Source organism: Mirounga leonina, unplaced genomic scaffold, assembly GCF_011800145.1.
Source record: "Mirounga leonina isolate KUSES-001 unplaced genomic scaffold, KU_Mleo_1.0 Mir_418, whole genome shotgun sequence".
Taxonomy (NCBI): Eukaryota; Metazoa; Chordata; class Mammalia; order Carnivora; family Phocidae; genus Mirounga; species Mirounga leonina.
The window spans coordinates 18455868-18474928 of record NW_023270739.1 but is presented as its reverse complement, the minus strand read 5'-3'; the positions used below and the strand labels follow the sequence as shown (position 1 = coordinate 18474928).

The 19061-nt window shown below is 33.5% G+C and overlaps 1 protein-coding gene across 1 annotated transcript in view; it reads right to left on the bottom strand.

Annotated features, from left to right (window-relative positions):
• The window catches only part of ANKS1B (ankyrin repeat and sterile alpha motif domain containing 1B), a 717443-nt gene that overhangs the window by 683921 nt on the left and 14461 nt on the right, over positions 1-19061 (bottom strand). Inside the window, exon 2 of the mRNA XM_034987766.1 lies at positions 7543-7679. Coding sequence (XP_034843657.1) covers positions 7543-7679 — 137 coding nt within the window. The remainder of the gene's footprint in view (positions 1-7542; positions 7680-19061) is intronic.

The window sequence follows — 19061 nt, the reverse complement described above, 5'->3', positions numbered from 1 at the left end:
TACTGGGAATTATTCGTCCTTCTACATCTCAGCCCCAGTCAGTAAAATAAAGAAAATAGTACCTACCTTGCAGGGTTTTTATAAGAAATAAATGAATACACACTCAATAATAAAAATAAATGTCTTGATACTCAATAATAAAAAAAATATTTTTTAAAGATTATCTCTTTGAAGGTCTTTTTATTCCTTATCTATTTTTGTGGCAACCCAATACAATGTTTTGTACTCTTTCTGAGTTACATGCCTCTGCTTTTTACATACCCACTCTCATTCTAATTTTAAAATTTAGCATATGTATTCTATAACCCTACAGTGCCCAGTAAAATGTTATTCTAGATTTGGCAAGAATTTTATGTAACCCAATAATGGAAGGGAGAGATAGTATGGTTTATTAATCAACTTAATTTATTATTAGCTCATTAAGCACACACAAAATCCAGAAGAATATTCAAAATAATTATTTTCTTCAGGTTGAGTTATCACCTGATCTAAACAGAGTCCACCATGGGCAGGAATTCAGGAGCAGTTCATCTTTTTTCAAATTATCTATATTCCTTAGATTCTTCAGAGAACTGGCCCCTTGATTTTTCTCTTTCTTTTCTTTACGCCTATGGCCTGTTTGCTTCTTTTTGATAGGGTCCCTCCTTAGCTGCAAAAGAATGCAGCCTGGAGTCATTTCATTCTGTTGAATTCTACTTAAGGTGGGATTTAAAGTATGTGGTAGGATCTGGACAGTACCAGGAACACCTCAAGAATATCAGAACTTTCATATTTTTCAGGTTGACTTCCTGTTAGCATCTACCTGTGTTCATTAAAATGTTATTATAATGTTCAATATTAAGTACATGTTTGGATGATTTCTGTAATATTGTGCTAACAATAGTCTCTTTCTCTGTCTTCACCTAGGGCCACTTCTCAAACACCTTTTTCTGTTATTTTACACTTGATGTGTGTCATAACATAGGAGAAAGAACTAGAAAAACTCATCTGGCTAAAACCACCACCAAGGGCACAGCTCAAGAGTCCAGTGCTTTAACAGCTAGCTAATGCTTTATCCAAAGTATCTCCTGCATCCAGTAATGCCAAGAGTGTTTGAACTTTGAAGCTAATTACATTTAGTCACTCTTCCTACTGTAAAATTTAACATTACAATCCCCATCACTCATGTCTCTCCAATCAATTTTTAGTTTCATCTTTCCCGTTCTCCACAACGAAGTTTAATTTCCTACATCCAAAATAGAAGAAAAACTATTTCCTCAACTTTGCCTTTCTTTCAACACACTGCCATACTACTTTCTTTCCTTTTACCACCAAACTATTCAAAAGATTAATCTGCATCAATGCATTGCTTTTCTCCAACTCTTCAACTCTCTCTATCTTAAGCTTCTACCTTCTCTGCTTGGGGGAAATTGCATTCTTGAAGGCCTTTGACCTCAAAATCACCATCACATTTTGATTTCCCTTTTACCTCTTCACCCCATAAATTTTGATGATATTAACTAATCTCTTCTTCAACTTTCTTTTCTCCCTTTATATTCATGGTAATGTTTTTCCTTTTCTCTTTTATATCTCTCAATGCTCCTTCTCTCTTTTGCTAAGGTCTTCTTCCTGAAGTATATGTGAAGAAGTTACTTAAATTTCCTTGTTCTCAATTTTTTCATCTATAAAATTAAAATAATATCAATTCCAAAATATTATGAAAACTAAACTATATTAGGTGTTCAACAAATATTATATTCCTTAAGTGTAAATATTTCCCAGCATTCTATCTTTGATATTATCTCTCTTCACCATCAAATTCTATAAATGACTATAAAATCTTCACCTTAGGCTCCTCCTCTCTCAAAATCCAATTTGCATATCATGCCCCATACTCAATATGTTTATGAAACCAAAATTATCATGTTTATCACTCACCAAAATGAACTTCCACTCAAGGCTTTCCTATATCTATAAATATTTCAAAATCCCAGCCAACTGTGCTCAAATCATCAGTCATCTTTGACTCCCTTAGATCTAATCCATTTCACCACACACTAATGCTTTATCCAAATTGTCTTTTGCATCAAATACTACAGGAAAAGGAAAAACATCATAACCAAGTGGTATTTACCCCAGAAATGCAAAGTTGAATTAACATTTATAAATAAAACAATGTAACTTTTCACATCAACAGAACAAAAGATGAAAAAAATGATATGATTATCTAAATATATACGGAAAAAATCAAAAAACATCAACACCCTTTTATGCTAAAAACTCAGCAAACTAGGAGGAGAAGGGTATATACAAAAAACTTATAATTGATATTATGCTTAATACTGAATGTTTTCCCTCAAAGATAGAGAATAAGGCAAGGAGTTTTGGTTTTACTACTTCTATACACCATTGCACTGCAGTCACAGCAGTAAGAAAAAGAAATAAAAGGTATAAAGACTAGAAAAGAAATAAAACCATTATTATTCTAAATGACAGAACTCTAAGAAACTTATTTAAAAACAAAAACTACTATCACTTTTAAATGAAATTATCCAGGTGGCAGGATACAGGATAATATAAAATTCAATTGCATTTCTATATACCAACTATAAACAACTGGAAAGTGAAAATAATAAACAATACTAAAGGATTAACTCAACTCAATGAGGACAGGAAAGTTTTTTTCCATGTAGGAAAAAAAATGAATCTCAACTCCTACCTCACACCATACAACAACAATTTGAGATGGATCATAGAACTAAATATAAAAGCAAGAACCAGAAAGCTTTTATTAAAAAAATATATGGGTACATATATTCAAAACCTGAACAAGACACAGAAAGCACTAACCATGAAAGAAAAACAATTAATAAATTGGATATCACCAAAATTAAAACATTCTGGTCACCAAAGTCACCATTAAAAATATTTAGTCAAATCACAGACTGAAGAAAAATATTTGCAGTACATAAACCTGACAAAGGACCCATATCTCTAGGAACTACAGGACAAATTATAAAGAATGACTACAAATCAATAAGTAGGAAATTAAGCCCATTAAAGGACTTGCATAGGCACTCCTCAAAAGATCTAAGAATGGGCAATAACCATAGGAAAAGGTGCACAACATTATTAGTCACCAGAAAAATGCAAATTAAAACCATAATGAGAAATATTTTCACACCCATAAGAATGGCTAAAATATAAAAATTTAAAAGTCTAATACACCAAATGTTTGAGGGAATATAGAGAAACTAAAATTCTCACACATTTCTGTTAGGAATTATAAAGTGGAACAACTACTCAGGAAAATTCTTGGGAAGTTTCTTATAAAGTATTTACTCATCTACCTATGACCCAACAATTCCACTCTTTGGTATCTATATGAAAATATATGTTCATAAAAAGATGCGAATGTAAGTATTCACAGCATATTCATTCAAAATAACAAACAGCAGGAAAACAACAGAAGTATCAATCAATAGGAAAATGGATAAACAAATTGTACTATATTAACCCAAGAGAATACTACTCAGCAATAAAGGAACAATATGAGCGAATCCCAAAAACATTATGTTGAGTGAAAGAAGTCAGACACTGACATACATAAAACACACACACACTGTAGGATTCCATGTATACAGAGTCCAAGAATAGACAATTGTAATCTATGGTGATTTAATAATCAGAAGTTGCTTTTAAGGCGGGACTGGGTATAGTTGATTGGAAAGAGGCATGAAGCAACTTCCTGGGATGATGACAATGTTTTAATATCTTGCTTTGAGTGGTGGTTACACTTACATACACAAATGGTCAAAATTCATCAAATTGTGTTTTATTCTTCAGTTAGGGAGAAAAAAAGATGTTTCACCAGGAAAACATTAAAAAAAAAAAAAGCTTATTGCAAGGAGCATATAATTAGTAGAAAGAAGTGTATCAATAGACTTACCTAAATTTTTTTTTTTAAGATTTCATTTATTTGACAGAGACACAGCGAGAGAGGGAACACAAGCAGGGGCAGTGGGAGAGGGAGAAGCAGGCTTCCTGCCAAGCAGGGAGCCCAATGTGGAGCTCGATCCCAGGACCCTGGGATCATGACCTGAGCCGAAGGCAGACACTTAACAACTGAGCCACCCAGGCGCCCCACCTAAAATTTTTTTCAACAGCAATATTTTTTCAAGTATTTTGAAGTACTTTTTCAAGTGTCAAAATAATTTTATTTTCAAGTATAAGTAAATAAACCCAGCCTTGTGAATTCATCTAAAGAGAGAAACTCAGCCTTGTGGATCAGTATACTGGAGAGAAACAAAGAGTAACCAGTAGTGTATAAATATTTCTGTCTCTGTGAATAGAAAATAGAATGCTTCACAATCTGGAAAATTTTAAGACATGAAAGAGCCCCAAGAAGCAAAGGTAAAAAGATCAAACACAAGATGCAGAACTAACAGCTGTGACTTAGTGAGTTAATAAATATGCTGAATAAAATCAAACTTAACAAAGCACCACAAGTTGGTAGCTTTCCAGTAATTAACACACTAATCAGAAACACACGCAATGTGTAATCAGGCCTACCTCACTGTGACAGCAAGGACTCCTTGGTTACAATGGATATTCTCCATTTACAGGTAGAGTTATGGAAAGTAAATTGGGCAAAGGCATGCATGAGGCAAAGGGGAAGTAACCTAACTTGTTCTATCTAAGCAGTCTCTATCTGCAGTGAATGAGATGAAAGTTCTGTTTCATCTCTCATCTGTTCTAGATCATTCTTCTCACAATAAGACTGAACACATCTGCTAATACCTGGGCACATAAATGTAAATTCATGGATAAGAGTTGTTATTTCCGGGATGCCTGGGTGGCTCAGTTGGTTAAGCAACTGCCTTCGGCTCAGGTCATGATCCTGGAGTCCCGGGATCGAGTCCCCCATCGGGCTCCCTGCTCGGCAGGGAGTCTGCTTCTCCTTCTGACCCTCCCCCCTTTTCATGCTCTCTCTCTCATTCTCTCTCTCAAATAAATAAATAAATAATATTAAAAAAAAAAAGTTGTTATTTCCAAGGCTTATCCCCAGTTTTAAGAGTAAAACGATCATTTCAACCAGGTTATTAATGTCTAATTAGTAAATGAAAAAAAGAAGTGTTTGAATACCACAAGTCAATCTAACTTCACATTTCTTGCATTTCCACACATAAAGCCAGAATTAGCAGACACTTTAGAGGATTAAACCTGTGATCAAAATATGGGCTCTTATAGAAGCTAACCAATAATTATCTTTTCTTTGGAACAGTTAGCTCTTGACAATGTTTCATCCCTGACACACTTGTGACTTGTCAGAACACACGAGGGAGTCCCCTATTTTATCCACCTACCTGTCCCCCATCCACACCCTCTAGTCTCCAACCCCTTTCCTGAAATCACATATCCTACTTATATTCCCTTGTAATTACTTCCACTTCCACTAGAATACTTTCTATTCCCTGCCCTTTCCAATGAATATGGAGACCAGAAGATCAGAACTCATAAGAAGAAATAGGTAAAGCACCAAAGTCTCTGAGGCAAAAGGAACAGTAATCCACCTGAGGTTATATTCTTTTCCAACTATACACCCTAGCTGCTACTGTTCTATTACATACATACTTCAGGCTGCATTGGCTCAAATTTAAATGCCATCACCTTAGTTTCCTGACTTTCTCACTTCATTTTTTTCCTTCCTAAATCATCATTATAACATCTAAGAAAGGAAGGTGGAATCAGTTGCCTTTATAAATATTTAATAACAGACAGAACCAAGGAATTGAGTCAAAATGGAATTTCTGGCTACTACTACTTTTTTTCAATTTACCAAAATAAACTAAAATAAAATAGAATAGAGAATGCAAAGAAGGATTCATGGAGTAAGATCCCTTAGAGCTGATTAGATTACAAATATGTAGAAAGAAAATCTGCTTTTTAAAATCCATTTAATGACCAAATTCATTTATATTAGATAATTTATGTTGATATAAAAATAAATGTCTTCAGTAATGGATGTCTTTAACTTATATATAAGATAATCTCCTACCTAATTAAAAATGCTGAAAATGTAATGGCTGCAAAATAACACCAGAAACATCTTCATATAACGAGAGAACCAGTGAAGATAAATGTGACATTTAGCATCTAAATCTGGCTTTAGTGAGGTTTATTTCTTGAAGCAAATGAATTAGATCAAATTTTTCTGAAAAGAAAGAAGGGATCTTTGAAGACATTTCCTCCTCCACATAGTTGGACACTGTGTGAAATGTTATCTTGCCTAAATGAACCTGTAAGTTCCATTCTCATAAAGATATTGTACAACCTCAAGAAGATTTTTCTAACCTCTGAGCAGGACTGGAGGAGACAACTATTACATTAAGAAAACAAGAAAAGGAACTTTGAATCAGTTGCACAATTTAGCCTCTTTGGAGTGTCAATATCCTTATCTATAGCGCTACAGTATTACATTCCCTTGAAATTAATGAAGGTTAAATGAAACAGTTTATGTGAAAGTGTTCTCTAAACTACAGTGAATATGTGAAGTTAAAATGCCATTTTATTCATGAGGATGGTTATAATGAAAATAAACTAAAATAAATCATATTGAAGAAGGTAGATATTAAGTGAATCATTGCTCATTTAGGCCAAAACAGTCTTAAAAAGAGACATTTGTCTTACAAAATTGGCTCCAAGGATTTGTTCATACTAAATATCTAAGTAGATGGTGAATGGCATTGATTGGATCCAAAGTCCCCCTCACTTGGATTTTATGAGGCCCATTCAGAATGAGCCAGGTTGAGAACACCACCAATTCCATGTTCTGAGTCCATCTGTTGGCAAAAATGTAATGCAAACAGCTTTATAAGTGCTATTTTCAATGAAATATCACAGAACAGCTTGTCCCAATGATATTTCTAAAGCTTGCCTGCAAACCGCCTACTGGGAAATCCAACTGAAAGAGAAGGAAGAGAAAGAAACCCATACATGCAAATGACAGAAATTGAAAAAAAGAACAAAAGGTAGAGGGAGACAAGCTAGAGGAAAGTGAGCACTGGAGAAAAATAAGGAGCAATGAGAGGTGCAATATTAAACACAGACAAAATTAGTTGGAAACCATAAGGAATAGAGAATTTAAAGAAAATTATCAAAACAACTTAGGTTGGAAGATAGAGAAGTGATCACAAATAATGCGGCATGTCCAGAGAAATGAAGACAAAAGAATCAGGAAAACCCAGAAAACATGTAATAGCTCAGTAATTGGAGCATAATTATTAAAATGTGAGAGGAAAATGATGTGAAATAGCCATTTTTCTAAGTTTCACTTGTTTTTTTCATGTAATTTACAAATTCATTATTCCAAAAATAATACAGATTTCAATGTGTATCATTAACTCCAAGGAAGGAAACATCCTCCTCCAAGTCCCTTCTTTTAATCTAAAAATGTATTTGCATATCATAAAATAGTCCAGGCATTGCATTATAAGTAGTATACATACAATGATTAAAAAAAATATATATGCTACTGCAGATGATGTCATTCTGGGCACTTACCTGGGGTCGAATAACTTTTACAATATTTTTGAGGGCAGTGTCAGGGGATGGAGGTGAGCAGTCAGGTGTTGGCCCTGTCGAGCTGTTTCTATGGTTACTACTTCCTGGAGCAGTAATTGCTACCTCAGAAGCATTATCTGTGAATAAAAATAGAACAGCCATAAACCTAATCACTCAGTTTACCTTTTAAGACTTGAAATTAGTGAACATGAATTGAGTTTTCAACTTAAAACTGGTATCAATTACAAGATCATAATAAGGAATATACACAGCAGTATATTTTAAAGATAATGTTTATTGAATGTTTTGCTTTCCTTTGGAATGGTAAATATCATACCCTGTAGTATTATTCCAAGAAGGAAGAGTATTATTATACAATTCATAATGATAGATCACCCAACACAGCTATTAAGACTGCCATTATTATACAAATGGCCAAAACTGCAGCTTAACTAAAAAGAATATGATTTTTTATATGAATGGGCTGTTTTCCCCATAATCTTTCAAATGGGTATTGATCTTTATTAAAGTGGAAGTTTTGTAACTCCCTGAGTCATAAAACCCAAATTCAAGCCTCCTCAAGGCACTTTTCCCAGAAATCCCTCAAACTATTGAGAGGCATCCCAGTGAATTAACCTGAGGAAAAACTGACATTTGTGCACAATAGTTTTACAATGTAGACTGACACAAAACCATCGCACCCAGATAAACACATCTTCTTATATAGTCAAACTAATTGAATGAAATTTCAAAAATCTCTCCCTTATGTTTAGTATTGAGGGTCGGAGGAGGAATAAAGTGATGACTTTAAAATCAGCAACATGCATATAACTTTCTTCTTAAATTTTTATCAAGACAAAATAACAAAAAAAGATGCAGTTTAAAAATGTTTAATATACTTGGAAAAGGATGGAAGAGTTGTAAAAATAACTCTTGCTAGCACATAAAGGTTATATTATTTTAATAACAATTTGGCAATCTTCTACAGCTTTGTATGGAAACCATTGCAAACTCAAATCTAAAAAAAAAAAAAATTCCTTGTTTTTAATTAGTTCCCAATAATTTTCTATCCTAGACAGTTGAATTGGTACAAAAGAGATTGAGACTGTGAATTCTTTATAGATCAGCAAATTTCTCTGTTCCACAGCCATTGTCTACAATCCCAAAGTAATAATTTATGAAGACACCTCTTGCTTATAAAAAGTGAGGGGATGAAAACTCTACCCATCATATAAAAACATAATTCAGTTACACTGGGGAGTCCAGACATAGGTTCGTGAAACAAAAAAATACAAATGTGGGGCACCTGGGTGGCTCAGTTGGTTGAGCGACTGCCTTCGGCTCAGGTCATGATCCTGGAGTCCCGGGATCGAGTCCCGCATCGGGCTCCCTGCTTGGCGAGGAGCCTGCTTCTCCCTCTAGCCCTCCCCCCTCTCATGTATTCTCTCGCTCTCTCAAATAAATAAATAAATCTTTAAAAAAAAATACAAATGTGACATATTGAATTAAATAGATCATTTATTAAATAAGTCTTAAAAGTATCTAGAGCTTACTCTTGACTCAGGTTTAATGGATTAGGTGAGATCTGAATCAGCATCTAAAGAATACCCAGAGTTCTGAAAGACAGTAATGTAGGGGTGGTCTTCTGACTAGAATAGAATTGGTACGAGTAATTATTAAAACAGAGATAAAATATCAGTCAGCAAGACAATGAAAAGAAGCACCGATTCTTTCCAATTTGTCTCTCCCTTTCATTCATTCAACCATACATCTAAAAACATTTATTTGGGGACAACTATATGTCAGGTATTATGTTATGTTCTAAGGATAAATTAAAAAGAATGTCTAGGCAGAGGGCAGAGGGTAGGGAAGGATGAGTAGGTGGGGCACAGAGGATTTGTAGGGCAGTAAAACTATTCTGTGTGATACAACAGTGGTGGATACATGTCATTATACACGTGTCCAAACCACAGAATGTACAGCATCAAGAGTGAGCCCTAGCATCGTGTATGTGGAGACTGGATGATAATGGTGGGTCAATGTAGGTTCACTGACTGTAACAAATGTACCACCACGTTGGGTAATGTTGATAGTGGGGGAAGCTGTGCCTATGTGGGGTCAGGGTACAAAAGAAATCTCTATACCTTCTGCTTGATTTTTCTGGGAACCTAAAGCTGCTTTAAAAAATAAAGTTTAATAAAATTTTTAAAAATCCAAGCCCTTAAGAGTTATACACTCAAATGTGACATCAGACATGTAGACAAAGTATAATGTAATATAATTTGAGATTTGAAAACAGATAAAGGAAGCATGATGAAACAGCAAGAGGAGGAGCAATCATCAGACTGTGGCTAGGAAAGAAGAGGGCCGTGAAAGCCTTCTGTTTTCAGGCAAGAAAGCTGGGATGGAACATAAAACTTAAGGAAGGGCATGGAGAGGAAAAGAGCATAGACAAAGCTGTTATGTTATGTTAGGAAAAAGTTGGAGATAAGTTTAAATAATTACAAGGAGGTTTTATTATTATATAAGTTTATATTTAATTCTATAGGCAATGGGAAATATTGAAGATATTTAAGCAAGAAGTGACATAATAATAATAATAGCTAATGTTTTTTGAACTCCAGTGAAATAACGTTAGAGACTTTGCTCTCATTATTTATTCTCTCTTTTGTAGTTTTCATTGTTGTCTCTCTGTGTTGCATTCTGAATAGTTTTTTATACTCATTTTCCAGTTTATTGGCTTTCTTCAGCAGTGTCTAGTCTACTATCAAATCATTTTCATAATTTGACTTATACTTCACATTTCTAAAATTTCTATTTGGTTCTTTTTCAAATATACAATGTCACCATTTGGCATTTTTCAGTTAGCGATTTCAAGCTTGCTTTTATTTAGTAGAAAATAGCAAGCACAGTTTTTTTTTTTTTATCTGTGCCTAATAATTCCAATATCTGAAGTCTTCATGGATCTGCTTCTGTGTCTCTGACTCTCAATCATGGTATTTTGTTCCATTACCTTTCTCTTCAGTTCTGTGCTACTTATTACTCAGCTTTTATTAACACAAGATATACAACATTAAATTTAATTCTTTGTCTTTTAGTAAATGTTAATTCAAAAAAGCATCCAAACTTACATTCTAATACCAGACGCTGAAGTCTGTGGAAAACTTGCCTGCTCAATGTTAGACAATTTATTTAACCTCTCTGGACATCAGTTTTCTTAACTTTAAAAATGAGAATGATTAATAACTATCTAGAAGAAAGTTATTGTTTATGTGTGCAGATAAAATGAGAGAATATATATGAAAAATATCTAGCATGTTATCAGGCACATAATATGGGTTTTATTTTCCCCTATCAAACCAAATATCCTAAGAATTAAAATAAAACACAGAAGAGGAAAGAAAATCCAGAGGGAAAAGCAAAAAAAATAAACAACGCTTTGCAGGTGATACATCTAGAATAAAGACTGTGCGTACTTGGGTAGAATTTGAAACCAGTATCTTTTAGCTATTAACACCAATTGGTAGAGACAGAATTTAATTCTAGGAATAAGAGATGATTCCTTGAGGAATGATTGACTGCAAGGTAGCCTGTTGACTACATTTGCATCAAAGTCAGAAGGGGTACTTATGCAGACTGTAAGGCAAAAGCTTTTTGAATGTTTCTTATATGTAATTTAATACATAGTACAAGACAGTGGGTAATCAAGTACTAAAATATTTAGAAAATATTATAACTGTCTCCATCTTCTAAATCCATGATCTGTACCATTACACTGATAATTTGATTTTGTACTACCTTGCATTGTTCATTATTTCTTCCAGACTAGGTTATATTTTTGCAGACACTTATATTCCCTTATCCCCTCCATAGCTCTTAGCTCAATGCCTTTAAAAATATTAAATGAAATAAAGTGAATAAAGCAAAACCTGTATGTCAGTGGCAACCATCAAAAAGCCCTTAATGACATGGAGAAAGGTGATCTGGTTTTTGTAATTCTATGGTCTCTTTTGGAGAAAATCCAAATGAGAAGCACATTTTAAATATCCTTTATTATATTATTTATAAAAAAACCAATTATCCAGTGGAATTTGCAAAATGAAAGCCTGTGTTCAAGACAGTTTTACATGGTCAACCTACATTTTACACCTGCAGCTACAAAACAATTGCTGATGAAAAAGGAAATGAGGTGTGTAAAAACTGTTTAGAGAAAATTACTAAATATACTTGCAATTTCAGATTGAAATGAGACTTATCTTCCATTGAGCTTCTCTTACTACACATTAGATTATGCATTATGATTGTCCATTTCCTCTAAAATAACAAGCTAAGAAAAAAATCTTCTGGCTTACTTGAACTTTTAAAAGCAAAGTATTCTATGAATGCAAATAATTCATATGCAATGTTACAGAGTAGAATTTTAACATCACTCACTAGTATGTACGGAGCAGCTGAAGTGCACCAGAGACCATGCTATTTGCTATGTAGCTGACAAATAGAACTGAGATTACTTCTGGGGCTGGGGACTCAATAAAAGTGTCATGGCAGAGGTGATGACTAAGCAAGTCTCTGACAGATTAGTAAAATTCATACATGAAGAAATAAGTGGGAAGGGCATTCCAAGAGTTGGAGGTATGATCAGCAAAAGGTAGAGAGATGGAAAAGAATTAGGCACATTTGTGGAATAAAGAGTTCAGTTTGAATAGGATATTCATGGAGGAAATACCAAGAAATGGAGGGATCACAAACAACAAACCTGAGCTTTGAAATCAGACAAACCTAACCTGAAATCCTGACATAAATTTTTAAATTAAAGTAGAACTGACATACAACTTATCAGTATCAGTTGTTACACTAAATATATAAAGAAGTACCCCTCAACAAAAACAGAGATGACTATAATTAAGATGTCAGCTGGGTCTGTGGTTTCATCTAAGGTTTGACTGGGAGGAGTCGGCTTCATTCTCATGGTTGTTGGCAGCATTGGATTTTCATGAACTGTTGGACTGAGGGCCTTAGTATCTCACTGGCTATTGACTAGAAGCTTCCCTCGGTTCTTTGCCATGTGGGTCTCTCTACAGAGGCTCACAATGGGACAGTGGCTTCTATCGGAGTGAGTAAGCCAGAGAGCAAAAGAAAGCTAGCAAGATGGAAGCCAGAGCTTTTTTGTAGCCTGATCTTGGAAATGACACCTATTATTTTTGCCATATTCCTTTCACTAGAAGCAAGTCACTAGGTCCAGTCCACGTACAAGGGGAAGGGATTACACCAGGGCATAGATACTAGGAGGTGGGATAACTGGGAGTTATCTTAGAGACTTAATATCACAGTTGTGCTGGAAAAAGCTCCTCTCAGTCTACTGATGGCAACAGAAATGGATACAGCCATTTTGGAAAGAACATCATTAAGATCAGTGCCTCTTGATAGCACAGACAACTTACCTTGGTTTGCTAGGTTCTTTCTCAGTTTTAAACCTGGAAGTCCTACATCCTGGGAACCCCTTTAGTCCTGGGGCTTGGTTAGTCACCCTACTCTGGAGCTAGGCTGTGGGCTTTAAATCATGACTCCACACTTACTAGCAATGTGAACTTGGGTTAAGTTACTTATTTTCACTGTGCCTCAGTTTCCTTATCTGTAAAAATAAAAATAATAATAGCATATTTGTGGAAACTAAATGAGATAATACACGTAAAGTGCTTAAAGCAATGTATGGCACATAAAAAGTGCCCAGTGATATTAAATATATTAAAATATACATATCCTTTCACTAGGGTATGCACACAATTATTGTCCAAACCAGGACACTTGTGACAGTGAAAGGGAGTGCTAGTAACAATTATGCCAGGTCAACAAGCATACAAGGGAATATTCAGGGAAAGTAGGATGTATGATCCTTACATGTGATTCACATTGAAATTTATATCATAGAAATAAAAGCACCTCCATATAAGACAAGTGCACAAAGATGTTTGTTGCTCTTTTGTTAATAGTGGAAAAATAATGCAAAATGAAGTGAACACTCATCAATAGAGGTGGAATAAATCATGATACCATCAAATATTATGCAACCTTTAAAAGAATGAATTATAGTGATACCAACTGACTTGAAGGAAGTCCTTTGAAATACTGTTGAATGAGAAAAATAATACATAGGAAAAGGCAAATAGGGAAGTTTTAACTTCACGATCCTGAACTTTCATGGGCCTGTTCCAAGGTGCTGGGAGGGTCCCTGAAATGTCTTTGTAAATTTTGTAAAAAGTAAAAATATTTTAATTGCAGTAAGATCTCTTCAAATTTCTTCCAACTCCAATTTCCTTGCTATCATAGTTCTCTTTGGTTTTGGTAGTACTAAAATGGCTGCAGACATTTTTGGAATCTGGCTAAGGAGAGGATGAGTTTTGGATACATTTAGTTTGGGTTTAGTAGGACATATTTGCAAGGTTGAAGTTACTTCCTTGTATAGTCCAGATGTTAAAATGGTTTCTAGAAATTCCCCTACCACTTCTTGTGCCAACTCACCTGGTGTGTGACTATAAGGCTTAGAGCACTACTACAATATGAGTGATACTGTGATATGAGTGTGACCTAGAAATATTTGTGTGCCAGAAATATTTGATATGTACAGAAGTTAGTACATGGAAAGTTCTTCCAAATCTTATAGCTTAGATATGAAAGAGGGGTTTTATCAAATTTGACAACAATCCTAAAAATTAGTATGGCAGTACCAACAAGAGATTATGAAGCTGAAAGGAAATTTTCTACAAACTAATTAAAAAAAACACTAATATCTACACTAGCATTATCTAAGAGAAATATAATGTGAGCCACATATGTAATTTTAAATTTGCGAGTAGCCACATTTTAAAAAAATTTTAAAATAAATAAAATTTTAATACCATTTAACTCAATTTATCTAAAATATTATCATTTCAATTACTAATAAAATATTTTACATTCCTTTTTGTGTACTAAGTCTTCATAATCTGAAGTGTAATTTACACTTTCAGCATGTGAATTCAGGCAGTGATCTATGTGATCTATATTTCATTGGAAATATAGATCATGTTTCCAAAATTAAAATTTTGTAAAATTACAGTTGGAAAAGTAGATTCAACTGTAAACAAAGTTGTTCTAAACATAAAAGTTTTCAAATAACTGAAAAAAAATTATTTTCCTTTAGTGTTTGCATCTACATTGATGAAATTGTTTCATTGCTTTTAGAAGAATTGATTTAATTTTGACATACAATAATTTCAGCTTCAAAATTATGTCTACCCAAGTAAGTTCCCTGACTCAGTATTATTAATAGAAAAGTCAAAGGGTATTGCATAAATTTAAATTATAAGTTTGGATCCTGCTAAAAAATGTTTTAAAATGTTTTGTGGGATATTTAAATTTAATTCTAATTTTAAGCAAATAATTTTCATTGATTCTCTTTGCACTGTTGAGAACAAACTTATCAAATTTACTATGCAGTTGATGAATGTACCTATTATTTTCCACTTTATTGTCTTTAAAAAAAATTTTTAGACAATAAACATCTTTTTCAGTTTGCTCTGCACCCATTGTAAATTGCAATTAGCATCATCATGAAACTTGTCATATACCATATTACAATCTCTCCTTTTTTTCTTTACTGTTTCAGTCATTGTGTGCAAGGTGGTAAAGGAGATGAGGTAACCCTGGTAATTTTAGGAAAATCCCAGCCCTTCCTTGGTCCACCGAAACTTACACATGCTGGCTGGCCCTCTAAAGCTGTGCAACTGCATGGGGAAGACCTGCAAGTTTCTCCAGTTAATTAACAACAGCAAAAAGGACAGTCTTGCTCACAGACAACCATAATCCCTATGAATGGATACAATGAAAGAAAAAAATAAAGTTGCAAACTAATAGGTATGGCATGATTCTATTTTGGTAAAAGGAAATAAAACCCATATGTATATACATATACATGCTTTTCTTTGCTTGTATGCTAAAGGATATATACTGAGCTGTTAGTATTGTTTAAATGAAGGTGGGTGAAGAAGTAGGCACAATTGGGTTGGGCGAAATGGGGGAAATGATTAGTATTCCCCTTATAAAATTATTAAATCCCTTATAAAATTATGCATTGTATTATAGGTTTTAATTCAGAACTACACACACATATATTTGTCATTTGTAAGCCTCTCAATATAGAAAATTTTTTTCAAATATAGTATGATGTATTATTTATTATTAATTCATAATTTATTACATTATAACCTGAGATTGGGACCTGATTATCTGCTACATCAAGACTGCCTCTGTGATCCAGTAAGTAGTTAGTTTTTCTAAGTGCTTTATGTATGTGTGAAAAGAATATATGTATTCTCTATTGATGGGTACATAGTTCTAGATATGTCTATTAAATCATGATTGTTAGTTATATTATTCAACAGTATGTTCTTATACTAAGTTTCTTAATTTTTCTTCATTTTCAAAGTATATTCTTATGTTTCTTTAATTTCATTTTCAGTGAAATATGGTATTTTAAAATCTTGCACAAATTGTGGATTTTAGTTTGTTTTTGAACTCCTATCAGTTTTGGCTTTTAATATTTCAAGACAATGTTGTATGTGAAAAATGTGTGACAAATTTTGTGACTTTATACTTTTTGCTATATTGTGTTTTAGTCTTTGTCTTATAGTATCCCTCTTTACCTCTTTTAACGTTTTTAACTTTTTTTTTTAAGATTTTATTTATTTATTTGAGAGAGAGACTGAGATAGAGAGAGCATGAGAGGGGGGAGGGTCAGAGGGAGAAGCAGACTCCCCGCTGAGCAGGGAGCCCGATGCGGGACTCGATCCAGGGACTCCAGGATCATGACCTGAGCCGAAGTCAGTCGCCCAACCAACTGAGCCACCCAGGCGCCCTGTTTTTAACTTTCAATTATATTTTGACTGATGCTATTGCTTTAATGCCTTTCTTTAGGTTGGTTTCACTTGATCTTTTGTTTTTTAACCCCATAGTGTCATTTTTATTTACATTTGACTCCTGGAAAAAGCGTATAGCACGATTTTTAAAAATTGCATCCAATATGATCATCTTTGTCTTTTATTAATTATTTTCTATTTTGTAGTTTTGGTTTGCCATACTTACTGTTGGTTTCACTTTTTTTTTTCCAGATTTAAGGACATTTTAATTAATAAAGATTTCTTTATTCTTTTATTTTCCATTACTAGTTTGGAAGAATAAATTGTTCTTCTAATTTTTACTGGTTTCTCTTAAAATTTTTATTAGAAACATTTGTAACAAAAAAAATCAAAAGTCATTAGGTGTCTTTGTCTCTCTAGTTTTTCAGCCCACTTCACTTACTCTCTGATCATAAACTTCTATCTTCCTTGCTTTTATTGTCTGGAAATTTAACACCCCCAGCTGTACATTTTTAGCAATAGGCCTGACCTTTGGCTCCCATTTGAAGTGGGGCTCTTTTAGATTCCATTACCCTGAAGGATGCAGTCTTCCTATGGATCCTGCCCATTCCTGGGTCTAGTCACCAGATGGACTGCCATTTAGGTTCCAATTTCTATTTTGTGTTTCTCATCCAACTGAGGATAGGATATTTTTTTTTTTCCAGCACAGCTAGAATTTATAATTTTCTCATTTTATATTTTATCCCTCATCATTGTTTTTGATGCACTGGAGAAGAGGGGAAGGGTCACTTTAAAATAAACCTGACAGACCTTGCTGAGTTGACAGGTCATGTTATACTTTCATAATCAGAAAAATGTAACTGATTTAAAAAATCAAAACAATACAAGTCTATATATACCAAATGTTCATTCACATTTGTATAAAAGCTATGCACAGAAAAAAAAAAAAAACCAGGAAAGAAATAAACCAGAATGTTAGCATTAGTTACCCTGATAGGTAAGATTCAGTAATTTTTTTTTTTTTTACTTTTTACTTTTACTTATTTTACTTTTTACATATTTGAACAAAATTAACAAAATAATTTATTCAATTTTATAATGAGAACTTATTATAGTAAGTTCAATGTAAGTACATAGTGATAAACTTATTTTTAAAAGGATACTAGAAGAAAAAACAAGCATTATATTAGTAGCAATATTAAAAATTATTATTCTGTACTAAAAAATAAGAACACCAATATAACAGGTTTTCCTAAGGGAAACAAAAGATTTAAAATGAGTTCATAGGTTCAGAAAGACTTTTGTATTGCTATGCTTCAGAATTTAAACAAATCACTCCTTTCCACCTTTGGTTAGAGTAATCAAAGTATGCTTCTGTTGAAATGATGATCCAGGATCCTCATACTTGCCTATGATTTAATGTCTGCTTACTTTTAAATTTTCTAAGGAAAGAAATGCTAGCTGTTTCACTGCTCTTGACTTGTTTATAGCACAGTTTTTAGCATTCTATTATTCTCTTTTCATTTCCTCTATTCACAGGAAAGAGATACAGAAGACACTAGATGACTATTCAGTAGTGATTTCAATGATTTTTCAATAATTTCAATTAGATATTATTTGAAAACATTAATGATTATAGATGAGTCTATTCTTTGAATTTATCATTATTAATTTTTCACTTGTTTTCACTTTTGGTTGTCTCTAATACATCCACTTATTTTAAATTGATTAGAACATCCTCTAGTACTACTTCACAAATGGGCATCATATAGATTTATCACAAAACACTAAACAAGTTTCCAACTCTGCCTATTTTGTTTGAAAGGAAAAATTCAAGATTTATTCTGGCAAATTCAAAAGAATATCAAAATTGCATGATTAATTAATTAATTCATTAACTGTGGATGTGGTTAAGAATATGGTCTCCAGAGCTGAATCTCCTGTATTCAAATTCCAGAGCTGCCATTTTCTAGAGAATTCTAAACTTTTCTGGACTTGTTTCCCTTATCTGTAAATGGGAATGATAATACTAGCTACTGCATATATATTTGCTTAAGATTAAACAAATTAAGATGCACAAAGTATTCAATAACATTAGCTATTATTTTTTTTTCATTAATATTTATTGAGTATCTTTTATGTGGCAGTGATTTTGCTAGAAGCTCTGATTACAATGGTAAACAGATAGGCAAGATTTTGAACTTTATCAGATAAACAACCTAAACAGATATTAAAATAAATAACCTCAAAATAACTATGTGATTGTAATCAAAGTAAGGACTATAGAAGAAAGTAAAATTAGAAGGTGCTAAAGAGAAGAAAACAGAGGCCTCCATATAGTTAGTCTGGGGCATGGGTGTGTGTGGGTGCTCACAAAAGGATTTTCCCTGAGGAAGAATACATGTTGTCTACTTGGGGGAAACAGAAGGAAAAGAGACAGTAGGAGCAGACATTGGTTTAGGCACGTGAAGCCCACAGGTAGGAAGAAGCTTGCCCCCATTAAAGAATTAAAAGGAACTAAAGATGGCCAGTGTGGGAAGGTAGAAACTGCTGAAAGATGAGGCTGAAATGGAAAGCTGGAAGGAAGGAAGGAAGGAAGGAAGGAAGGAAGGAAGGAAGGAAGGA